The sequence below is a fragment of the Dermochelys coriacea genome, chromosome 1 (genome assembly GCF_009764565.3).
Source record: "Dermochelys coriacea isolate rDerCor1 chromosome 1, rDerCor1.pri.v4, whole genome shotgun sequence".
Classification (NCBI taxonomy): Eukaryota; Metazoa; Chordata; order Testudines; family Dermochelyidae; genus Dermochelys; species Dermochelys coriacea.
Window position 1 is genome coordinate 37,855,942 of NC_050068.2, and position 12,803 is coordinate 37,868,744.

Sequence of the window (12,803 nt, forward strand, 5' to 3'; positions counted from 1 at the left end):
AAGAGGAAGTCCCGTCCTCACCAGCCCAGCCCAGCTCAAGGGTAGGAGCCACCAGCCGGGTCTTCCCTAGTCCCATCCCCTGCCCCACAGTGATCTGCCTCTGCCAGCTGCCCTGGGCACCTGAAACATACTTCACAAGAGTGGTCATGTGACCCTCCCCAGGCTTCCCTTTGCTTTCCTGTCAGATAGTATTTTTCTGTGGGGAAGCAAAGAAATCTGTGGGAGACACAAATTCTGCGCATGCGCAGCGTCCGCAGAATTCCTCCAGGAGCATATGAACAACAATACAGTCACTGGGCTAGGGAAAGAGTCAGAATATCTGTAAGCTGATGGTTAAGGCACTCACCAAGGATGTGAGAGAAAAGTTCACATCGCTGCTTCAAGAACTACTTAATTATTTTTAGAAAGTGAAGAGGCTTCAACAGGAGAGGCAGAGAGACCAACGCTAGCATATTCCATAGCTCAGTGGCTAGAGCACACTCCTACAATGTAGATACCCAAGTTCATATCCCTTCTCCACATCAGGCAGAGGGGGGTGTTACCCGGGGTTCTTTCAACCCAAAGTTCTTGGTAACTTTTGCTCTGTGTGAAGTGGTGTCAGGAAATAAATCAGGGAAGACACAGCCATCCGACCGATAGATGGCTGGCACAAACAGGACAACACAAGAGTGCTTTCTCTTAAAGCTAAACTTTACTTAGTCTCACTTACACACATCCGCAACAGGTTAGTAAAACAGCCCCAAGCCTCGATAATTACCGAAGCCGAGTGTGGTTCTCGAGCAGGTGGCGAACACAAGATGCATCCAGAGGGAGAGTTCAATCCTGAAGAGTCATACTAACCCAAACTTTTCCCCCTTATTTATACATTAGTAATAGAATGACATATCCCTTAAAGAAAACTTGTTAAGCAAGCAGTTCCAATGGACAAGCAAGAGGCTCCTTCTGATTATTGATTAACCAGGTGTGGGATTTTCCAGAGTTTGCAACCATGAGGCCCCAATAGACATTCCTGGGGCACATCCTGCTCTTCTAAAATGCATGTATCAGCAACTTCAACACAATTCTTATCAGGAAGGACATGGGGTCAAGCTGCCCTTTCTGTGGCACTCAAAACCCCCTCCCCTTTTGCCTTGGTCAAGCTGAGTTTGCTACATGGCCACTTTACGGCCTGCTGACTTGGCTGCTTTTAGCAATAAACCATAGTGGTTTCAGGCACTTTACTGGTTTGCTGAAATCTCCCCATACAGTTGGAGCTGAACACAGGTCTCCTACATCCCAGGTGAGTGCCCTAACAATTGGGCTAATAGTTATAAGGAGGGCAACACCACCATTTTCTGAAAGGCGTCTAGTGCCTCCTCAACATTTTTTGGCACATTCATGTCAAATTCACTACCAAAACTAAATATTTTGGCAAATAAACTATTCAAAATATTTTGCCCAGCTCTATTAAGAAATCCCCATTGATTTGCAAATTGGATGTTTCCAATATTTATTCACAGAAGGCATTGATTCCAGAGAAGAGGTAGGAAAATGAATTATATATACCACTTTAATATTAACTCATTCGAACACAGAGGAAGTTGCTTGACTAAATATTGCAGTTACCTTAAGACATAGCTAAAGAGTTACAAAAAATTCAGTTCTCACAAGAACTGTACAGTTCTGATGCCTACTCTTCACTACTCAAAGCCGAAATGATCTCCTCCTTTACTCCTAAATTTTACCAATAAAACAAACACTCACTTCAGAGAACTACCACCACCATATAGCCTAACATTAAAGAGAAGATGAATTATAATATTGAAGAAACTGATACTTGGATTTTAAAAGCTAAGAAAATGTTTCATTAGCAAGTTTACAATTCTGCAGCATCCAAAAAGCAGCTGCAGTTTCCCACTTACCGCTGAGGGAGAAGTCTGTCATTGGCCAAGTAGCCTAGTTTATGGATCTCCTTATTGTAATCTCCATACTTGGCTTGGACAGCATAGGAAGCCAGTAGAACTGCAGTTTCTGGTGGACAATAGATTTCATCATTTAAAATGGCTTCTTTGACTTGCAGGAAGAACAGTCTCTGAGTTATTTCCTGAATTAACTCCTCAGATACATCCTCAGGAAAAAACTTAGCCCTGAACTTAAACTGCAGAGGATTTTCTTTCCTTACATCTTGCTGTGTTACCTGAAAATATAAATTAAAGACTTTAAAGAAGCTCTATATTTATTTCAGTATCAATTAATTAACTGGCAATAACACAGACTGATCCAACTCTTCCTGGCAAGCCAGTTATTAGCAATGACTAAGGCTCCATGTTTGTCCAGGAGGTCACAGATTCTGTGACCTTCCATGACCTCCGTGACTTCTGCAGCAACCCATGTGGCTGGCCCAGGAACCACCTGAGCAGCTCGGGCTCTCCTGCCCCCCAGCAACAGGCGTTTGGGGGTGGGAGGGCTCAGGGCTGGGAGTGCAGGGCGGTGCTTACTTGGGGGTGCTCCCCGGAAGGGCAACAGGAACTCCCCTCCCTCAGCTCCTAGCTCCACGTGCTGCCTCCACCCGCAGGCTCCATCCCCACAGCTCCCATTGGCCATGGTTCCCAGCCAACGGGAGCTGCAGAACCAGGGCTTGGGATGGAGCAGAGGCAGCACGTGGAGCTAGGAGCTGAAGGTCGCCGCTTCCAAGGGGCTGGTTAGGGAACCTGCACCAGTCCTGGCAACCCATCCTCCCAGCACCCACGTTTCCCACCTGAATACCCACAACACCCCCTGAGCCAACCCCCCCCCCAAGTTTGAGTCAGGGGTATATAGTAAAAGTCATGGACAGGTCATGGGCCACAAATTTTTATTTACTGCCTATGACCTGTCCATGACTTTTACTAAAAATACCCGTGACTAAACATAGCCGTAGCAATGACTTGTGAGTCACACAGCACTATGAATAATTTACATTTAATTAGGCAAACATGACAACTTTCAAAGGCTACTTAAGGCCTCATTAAATTTACTGGAGGCTTGTGGTAATTTTAGTTTCTCACCGTGATAATTTGAAAAAAATCATGTTAGCTCTAGTAGTGCATTCAATCTTGAGCTCTGGGTGATTGCATAGTGTTTAGAGCGTTTGGTAGTGGAGACAAACAGCCTTGGGGATTTTCTGAAAGGCTCAATTCTATTGAGGTAGAACGCTAGTGCAAGTCTAATGCCCTGGGTATGTAGTCCTACGTGTTCTCGTGAGGTCAGGGAAAGAATACAGGAAGGTGGATTGGTTAATTTATGTGGAAAGATGAAGATATTTTAGGTATAAATAAGATGTGGTCTTAGGGTGACCTTGTCCTTGAAAAAAAAAAAATGGTAGAAGGTGAGTAAGCCATGAGAGCCCCTAAGTCACTCACATGGCAGGCCGATGTAATGGCTACTAAAAATGCTACCTTCGTTGACAGATGTATCAGATAGCATGCCTCTAAGGGTTCGAATGGGTCCCCAGTGAGGCAGCATTATACCAGGTTCAAAGCCCATGGCAGCATGGGTGCGCATACTTCAGGGTAAATGTTCTGTATGCCCATAAGAAAGCATTTGGTAATCAGGTGCTCAAAAAATAACATCCCATCAATCTTGTGATGGAAGGCATTAATAGCCTTCCATCACAAGATGGACTTTGATCAAACTAGTGGATAGCCCCAAGTTTAACTCCAAGATGTAGTCCTATATCATGGGAAGAGTTGTGGAAACTGTCTTGCTTGGCTTGGCACCATATAGCAAACCTCTTCCATTTTTGAAGGTAAGTCTGGTGTGTGGTTGACCTCCTCCTGTTTGGAACAGGTTAAACAAGTATTACTAAACTGGTTAATTTTTCATGATGGAACCATGTAGGAGCCATGCCTTCAGGTGAAATATTTCCGGGTTCAGATGGTGGACCTGCCAATCGTTCTTTGATAGAAGGTCCAGCTGGAACGGGAGAGTGCGTGGTGCACGTAGTGCCATCCGCAGCAGGTAAGAGCACCAAGTCTGTCTGGGCCATGTTGGGGCCATCAGTATGACTTTGGCTTTGTCCACTCATATCTTGTTTACTACCCTCAATAATACGGTATTGGTGGGAACGCGTATAGAAGTGGCACCTCCCATTTGAGGAAGAAGGCATCCCCCAGTGACTGGGATCCCAAACTGTTCTCGAGCAGAACTGTAGGTATTTGTAGATCTGCAATGTTGCAAAGTCGTCGATAGATGGGGGTCCTCACTGTTGAAATAGGTTCAGCAGGACCACATCATTTAGTTCCCATTTGTGGCACCTTAGAGACTAACAAATTTGAGCATAAGCTTTCGTGAGCTACAGCTCACTTCATCAGATGCATTCGGTGGAAAACGCATCCGATGAAGTGAGCTGTAGCTCATGAAAGTTTATGCTCAAATAAATTTGTTAGTCTCTAAGGTGCCACAAGTACTCCTTTTCTTTTTGTGAATACAGACTAACACGGCTGTTACTCTGAAACCTAGTTCCCATTTGTGATTGTGAGAAAATTCCCTGCTTAATGTATCCACTCTAATGTTCTGACAGCCTGGCAGGTAGGAGGCTGAGAAATTGATATTGTGTCAGATACATCAATTCCACAGTGACATGCCTTCGATGCTTAGGGAGTGGGATCGGGCTGCTCCCTGTCAATTTATATAAAACATGCAAGCAATGTTGTCGGTCTTTACTTGTATAGTCTCGTTTCTTATCAACGGCAGGAAGTGGAGGCACGCATTGCGAACTGCGCGGTGTTCTAATAGATTTATGTGTAACTATGTTTTGGAGGGAGACCACCTATCTTGAATTGTATGGCGTTGCAGATGAACTCCCCGGCCTATCAAGGAGTGAGTATCATAGAGGGTGGATCCCGAGTAAAAGGGATCCCCATGCACAAGTTGTTGGGTTGTATCCACCAGTGTAAATAATCTTTGACTTTGGTTGGCATCGTAATAGGTCTGTTTAGGCCATATTTGTGTAGCATGTAGATGGTTCTGAGCCAGCCTTGAAGATCGCGCATGTGGAGACGCGCATGTCGTACCACAAATGTGGTTGCAGCCATGTGGTCTAAGAGTTGAAAGCAGGTGTGTGCTGATATGTGTGGACTGTTCATTACTGAAGAGATGAGGTTGGTCATAATAATAAACCTGTTGGTTGATAATGACGCTTTGGCTTCCAGGGAGTTGAGATGGGTCCTGACGAAGTCTAGCTGGTGAACAGGTTTTAAAGTCAATTTTTGTGTGTTTTATCAGTAACCCCAGATTCTGGAAAAGGGCAATCGCCCTGTAAGTAATTCGACAGCATCTGCAGGGTTGGGTACTTTTAGTAAACAGTCGTCCAGGTAGGGGGAATATTATTACCCCTTGCTTGCGCATGTGTGCCACTATTACTGCAAGAATTTTGAAGAAAACTTGAGGTGCTGTTGAAAGGCCGAAAGGTAGGACCTCATATTAATAATGGTCTGTTCCCAGGATAAACCTGATGAACCTCCTGTGAGTGGAGTTCCAGTGTTGGTATAATCGTTGCTAGTGTGACCATCCTGAACCGGTGGACCCTCATGAACTTGTTGAGGTTTGTGAGATCTAGCATGGGTCTCCATCCTCCGTTTTTCTTTTGGGTTAAGAAGTAATGGGAGAAGAAACCATTCCCCATGTGTAGTGGAGGAACTCGTTCCACAGCACCTAAATGTAGAAGATGGTTTACTTCTTGTCATACAAGGTGCTTGTGAGAAGGATCCCCAAAGAGGGACACGGAGAGGGTTTGGGTGGGAAGGATGGAAGTAAAGGGAATCGACTAGCCCATATGTATTTCTAGGGCCCAACTGTCAGTGGTGATGGAAGACCAGACCGAATAAAAGGGAGTCAGGTAGTACCTGAAATGGAAGATGGATGGTGTCATCAGCACTGTAGAGTGGGGAAGGTCATTCAGACTCTTGACCAAGCTCTCAAAATTGTTGCTTCAAGGAGGAAGACTGAGACGCTGATGGTGGTTGGCATCTCTGTGGCTCGGACTGCCACTGATGTTGGGTATATGAGACATACCGGTTGTGCTGGTAAGCTGGATATCTGGTTGTCTTCTCTTTGTGGCAGGCGTGTAAATCCCCCATGGAAAGAGGTTCACTCCTGAGTCCTTCATCATGTGGAGGACTGTGTCCATCTTGGTAGTGAAGAGTTTCTGTCTGTTGAACGAAAAGTTCTCCACCATGGACTGTATGCCATGACCGTGCACATGACCATGGTGGTAGCTGTGGATCTTCCTGCTGTGCTGACCACATTAAAGAGGTCTGTAAGGTAGTTCAGGCCATAAGCTGGCCTTCGGACACAAGAGCTCTAAAGTGATCCCTTTTGTCCTCTGGAATATTAATAAAGTGCATGAATTTTGAATAGTTGCAGTGATCACATTTTATGTGTTATGTATTATCACAGTAATGCTGCATAGCTGATGAACTGGAATTGTAGGGTTGATGAAGAACAGACCTTGTGGCCAAAAAGGTCTAGCCGTTTCCACTCTTTGTCGGTGGACGTCGACCTGTACTGTTGCTGTCTATCATGCTGGTTGACAGAATTGACGAGTAAATTTGGTGCAGGATAGGAAAAAAAAAAAAGGAGGTCTATAACTTTGGAGGGGACATAATACTTTTTGTCAGCCCTCTTGCAGATGGCGGTATGGTAGCTGGGGTCTGCCAAGTTGTTTTTGCTGGCTCCATTATAGCATCATTAAATGGGGGTGCTATTATGGAAATTGAGGAGGCTTATGTTGGGCCTCTGGGACCTCCTCAAGAACCATCTCTAATCCATCAGCCATACATTTAAAAAGTTTTTGAAATTGCTTAAAGGCGGCTGTGTAGACATTATGGTCTCGTCCAGGGAAGAGGAGCAATTGTTAGTAGGTGGCATGGTGTCTTGCTCTATGCTCTCCTCCCGCTGACAATTGCCTCGTTGAACTCTGCCCCCACAACCCTAGATGCCTGCAATGTCAATCTAATCCCCTTCCTATAGGAAATGGGGAGCCTGCTGTACTGCCTTCCATAGGTGGCCCAGGGATCCCAGTAAGGCCATTGTGTGAGGAATGGCATGGGTGAGGCCATCCAAAAGTGCCCATACCATGGCTGTATGTCATGCCTATAATGACACCTCAATCACAGAGGTCACGGGGTTGGGTCCAGTTCTACAGGTGAGGAGTGGTGTGAGGAAAAAAAAATCCTCTTCTTCCATGCTGGAAAATGGAGGGCCTATTGGACAGAGAGGTTGTTTCAGTACTGTGTGCACCACAGAGCTGTTGATGCCAAAAAACGGTGAGTCCGGCATCACCAATACTAATAGGTCTTTCTGATGAAGGAAGTGGCATGGTGCCATGGCTTCAGCACTGAAGATCTTGGTGCCAACAGTTTCGGTATCACAGTCAACTGTGCTGACGGTTTTGGTGGTAGAGTTGCTGGTACCAAATGGCATCATTGTCAATGCACTCATCAGTCCTGAGGAAGCTGGTGGAGCAGGCATAGCCTGTGTTGGAGGTCTTGGTACCATCTTCAGCGGTGTTGACGGTGATGCAGCGGAGGAGGTAAGCTTGCTTTTGCCTCGACTCTGCACAGGATCGCTGGGGATTGGCAAAGGCCACTGTGCAGGCAATGCTGGAGGATCCCAGTGCTTCATAGGTACTCAGCTGTGGTGCGGTCGGTATCAAGGAGAGAGAGACCGAGCTAGAGATCACTTCTTTTTGGTCGGATCTCTCTGAGAAGTCGCTGCTTGTTTGCTCGTTGATTTTTTAGAGAAATGAGCCTTCCTCTGAGACGAGGGTGAAGTCTCTGGAAATATTTTTCCAGAGGTAGACTGCTGGCTGAGGGCTGAAGCTGGGTGCAGAGACTTCTCCATTAAGATGAGCTTGAGGCACAGATCCCTATCTCTCCGAGCTTGAGCCAATAGGATGCTGCAGTGAGCGCATTTCTGACGGATGTGCAACTCACCCAAGCAGTGGACATGCTGCGAGTGTCCGACTGATACTGGCATGGCGTCTTGACATGACAGGCAGCACTTAAAGACTGGTATCCAGGCATAACTGAAAAGATGGTGGTTCACCCCCTGGGTGAACTTAGCTAGTCTAGGAAAAACAATTTTTTTTAAACTAGGAAGAAAAATGGGGAAAAAGGTAAGTACCTGAACTGCTAAGCTTAAAACCTATGCTAAGTAAACTATTTTAACGTGAAACGAGCTAACTTTGTGACACTGCTGGGAGCTCTATTTCAGGCAGAGCACAGTTGAAAAGGAACTGAGGGGGTCAGGTTGTGCACGCACTAGGTGAAGTGCCAACAGCGCCACGAGACAGGGACTGTGCATGCATGACCTGGACGGGCACTGCTGCTGAAATTCTCCAATCAAAGGCACAGGGATGCCCCAACACCTGAAGTGGAGCACTTATAGGGCCAGCACTCAAAGAAGAATTGTGGCACATTCACTCTTGAATCTACCCTTTTTTATGGCATAGAGAGTCAGGTTTTTTTAAAAACTTTTAGTCTACTGCTATAAATGTGCCAGAAATGCTTGTTCCTGATGTCCGAGGGTTTAATCTGATTCCAGCAATCACTTCATTTTGCTACAAGTCATTAACATACTATATATAATACAACCTTTCATTTCTACACAAATTTACTTTATAAACTCAATTAATAGATGCCTACTTAGCGTTTTGGCAGAAGCTATATTTCTGTGCAGAGTTTTCTGCTCCACTTGGCTCTACTTTGTGCAAACATCAGGACTCCCCAAAGGATTCAATACAGCACCATTATAATCAAAATCTGTACACTTAATGGCTGGAACCTCCTTCCCAGTATAATCTATCATGCCTTCTGGTCTGGGGGTCTCACTATCTAGCTCCATACATAGAACAAAGGTAAAACATTGATCCATCATCATAGTTCTTGTGGGAGAAAGTAGGTTTCCCTCCAGTCTATGGCTGCTTTGGTTAAATCTATAGATTTAACACTTCCACTTTCTGATGATGTTTCCTCCAGTGATACTCCCACTACCCACCCAAGTGCTCATCCATCCAAAGCCATTGGACTTCCTAAGGTTTTCCAAATTACCTGAATGTCACTTAACACCTGTCGTCGGCCAGTCACAGGTGGCACTGTCTACTGTCATGGTGGCAAGCATCAACGCAGCCTGACCTTCCTGGTCAAGCACTGTACTTCATTTGGGACGTACAGTGCCTGATATTTACACTACGGAAAAGAATGACCTGAACCTTCATAAATAAATAATCAAAATGATGGAACGGAACATGGAATGTGAGGAATATGCATGAAGGCAATCTCACCACTTTGGCCAAAGCACTGGAAAAATGTAAGATAGATATATGTGGAATCTCAGAGCTCTCATGGAATGGTAGGGGTAATTTCATGACTATGGATAGATACACAGTGTACTACACTCAGGATCTGAGAAAACGAGAGAATATGGAGTGGCACTTACTTATCCAAGGAGACAAAGTTTGTGCTTGGATACAACCCAATCAGCGACAGAATCATCACTATTTACCTTCAAGCGAAGGCAGTCAGTATGTTGACTATACAGGTTTAAGTTCCTATCACAGCTGCTGCTGAAGATTGCTGAATTCTATGAACAGCTGGAAGAGACACTTATTAATAGACCAAGCAAAGATATCACCCTTGTAATCGGGGACCTGAATGTGAAAGTTGAAAGTGTATGGTCTCAAAGAAGTAATAGGAAACACTGTTTTGGTGGTCTATAAAATGAGAGAGGAGGACATCTAGTTGAATTGTGCTGCTCTAATCACCTGGTCATTACAAACTCTATTTTCACCCAACATCCTAGAAGTTGATATACATGGAAGTCATCAGAGGGCATGACAAAGAACCAAACTGACTATATAATGATAACAGCAATGCTGGAGAGTGAGTAATGGACAAAGACTTTCCCAAGTGCAGAGTGAGGGTCAGATCATCAACATTAGACTCAAACATTACATTAACATTTAAGACATTCAGCAGCTCTGATACATCTGGACTTGTCTAAAATCAACTAAAATACATGACTTCTGTCCAGAATGGGTTTGAGGCATGTCACAGGTGAAAGAACAACCCAAATGAACTTTGGAATAAAATGAAAACTATAATGCTCAAAGCATCCACAGCACACATTCCGAAAAATCGATGTCAGACTACACCATAGTTAACTGAAAAGGCATTTGAGCTGGTGAAAAAATGATGCCAAGTGAAAGAGAATGGCTTGGAGACAGAAGAACATCGGCGAGAGCGTAAGGAACTAAGCAGACAGATCCAAAAGCAGACTAGATGAGACAAGAGCAAATACATAAGGGCAAAATGCATGGAACATGAAAGTTACAGAGTAACAATATAAAAAGATATAAGCAGACAGATCCAAAAGCAGACTAGATGAGACAAGAGCAAATACATAAGGGCAAAATGCATGGAACATGAAAGTTACAGAGTAACAATATAAAAGATATATTTACATTGGTCAAACTTATTAACAAAAAGTTTCCCTTACAATTGAACATAACAAATGAGCATGAAGGCAGAGTCCTCAGTGAAGATGATGTCAAATGCTAACGGAGATTACTGTGTCAATCTGTATGCCTCTTACAATACAGAGCAACAGAAAGGAGAGTACAGAGCTAGTGCCATCAATCTTACAAGAAGAAATGCTGTACACTATTATGAAAATGAAGGCTGGGAAAGAACCAGGGGTAGATAACATACCAGCAGAGCTGTTAAATCTGCAGTGATGTATGGATGACTAGAAATTGGTTGGATGTCTGGATGAAGGGAATCCTTTGGCCCTACCAAAGAAAGGTGACATAACAGTGTAGTAACAATCATTATCTCCCTGATATTGCATGCAAGCCAAACTCTGCTCTACATAATCCAGGATCGCATTAAATGAATAATAGGAGCAGAACTACAACCACAACAAGTTGGTTTCAGAGAAGGATGAGGCATGCATGATCAAATTGCAAACATCTGTCACGTCACTGAAAAATACAGGGAGTACAGTAACTCACTGATCTTGTGTTTCACTGACTACTCAAAAGCAACTGATTCCATCCAACATGACCATCTTTGGAGGATACTAGCAGACATGGGGATTCCAAAGCACCTTACTGAACTCATGACAAGTCTGTACCATCAACAATAGGCCATGCTGAAAGCAGCTGCAGGGAACAACTAGTTGTTTTCCACTGGGCCGTGTCAGGAATCAGAGGCTGCAGCAGAGCCAGTATCCAGGCAACCTAATGAGACCAACTAACCTGTAGGAGGCTGCATGAGTGGCTACACCACCTGATTGGTTTGAGGAGGCAGCAGACCAGCTCTTAAGCCCAGCAGCCGCAGTAGTTAGGTGGCTCCTCAAAGATTCATCGGTGGTTATGATAGCCCCTGTGCCCGCTTGTTCCCAGCCTTGCTCCCACCTTGGGCTCATCCCCAGTCTTCCCCCTGCCTTGCCTCACTTCAGGTAACTGAATTCTGATTCTCAGCTCCAATTCCTCACTTCTGACATCGGGAATCCCACTCCCAGTTCTGACCCCTTGGCTCCAGCTCCTGCTCTAACCGTGGGCTCCAATTTCTGGCTGCCAACTCCTGATCTAACCACTAGATGCGACTCCTGTTCTGATTATTAGGCCTGATTCCTGCTCCAACCACTAGGCATTACTGTCCACATCCTGGTCATGTGACAGGCTGGGTATGAGCCAAGAGAGTGTATTCCATCCCTAAGCCTCTTCAACACGTATGCAGAATTTATTCTGAGACAAGCCCTGAAGATTTTGATGAAGTGGATGGAGCTGGGATTTCCATTGATCAACACCTCTTAACTAACCTCAGATACACTGATGACAGGACGCTCTTCACCACAATTATCAATGCAATGCAACAAAAGTTGGGAGTCTGTAAAAATAGTTAGTGAGGAACATAGACTATCCCTGAATGAGGTGAAATGTAAATCCATCCACTTTGACATTATTAACAAGAAAAGAAAGCAAGTGGACATCACAATTAACAATCAAGTGACAAAGGCAATAGATTAATTCAGTTATCTGGGATCATACATATCCCACCAAAGAGGCTGTCCAAAGATTTTACAAAACGACTAAGAATGGTTTGCTCAGCCATCACTGCCCTTACAAAAGTTTGGAAATAACATGGCATCTCAAAATGTATGAAGGTTGATTGGTGAAAAGCTTAATTTTTTCCACAGTGACTTATGGATGTGAATCATTGAAAATTAAGGTGACTGACCAAAAAAACCCGGAAGCTTTTGAGATATGGTGCTGGCAAAGACTCTTGTGTATCTCCTGGATGGAAAAGATGATGAATGCTTATGTTAAAAGTATTATTGGAGAGAAGCAGAATTTACTCTCAGAAATCAACAGGCGCAAGCTTATGTACTTTGGTCACATCAGGCGTAGAGATGGAAATAACCCGAGAAAGTTATCATGGAAGAATGATAGTATGTCAGCATAGCAGGGGATGACCAGAGAGAAGATGGATAGATAGTATGCAGCAGATCACTGAGAGGTCAGCTGCTGAGTGCTTGAAGCTAGCAATGGATTGAGAAGGCATCAGAAAATTTTGCTTTCATCACCAATCTGACACAAATAAATTGATTTTACTTATTTTCATTGGTCCTATTTACATTTCAATACTAACCATTGCTGAGACAAACAGGTTAAAATTAATGTAAAGTAAAACTTGCCGATGTAGCAAATGGTAACAGAAATGTTCATAAAAAACACTGTCAAAGGCCCCAATCCTTCACGTGTAAGCACACGCTTAACT

General features: G+C 44.3%; 1 protein-coding gene across 1 annotated transcript in view; it reads right to left on the bottom strand.

Annotated features, from left to right (window-relative positions):
• The window catches only part of RDX (radixin), a 99,894-nt gene that overhangs the window by 33,675 nt on the left and 53,416 nt on the right, over positions 1 to 12,803 (bottom strand). The window contains exon 5 of the mRNA XM_038413896.2: positions 1,902 to 2,176. Within this exon, the coding sequence (XP_038269824.1) occupies positions 1,902 to 2,176 (275 nt within the window). The remainder of the gene's footprint in view (positions 1 to 1,901; positions 2,177 to 12,803) is intronic.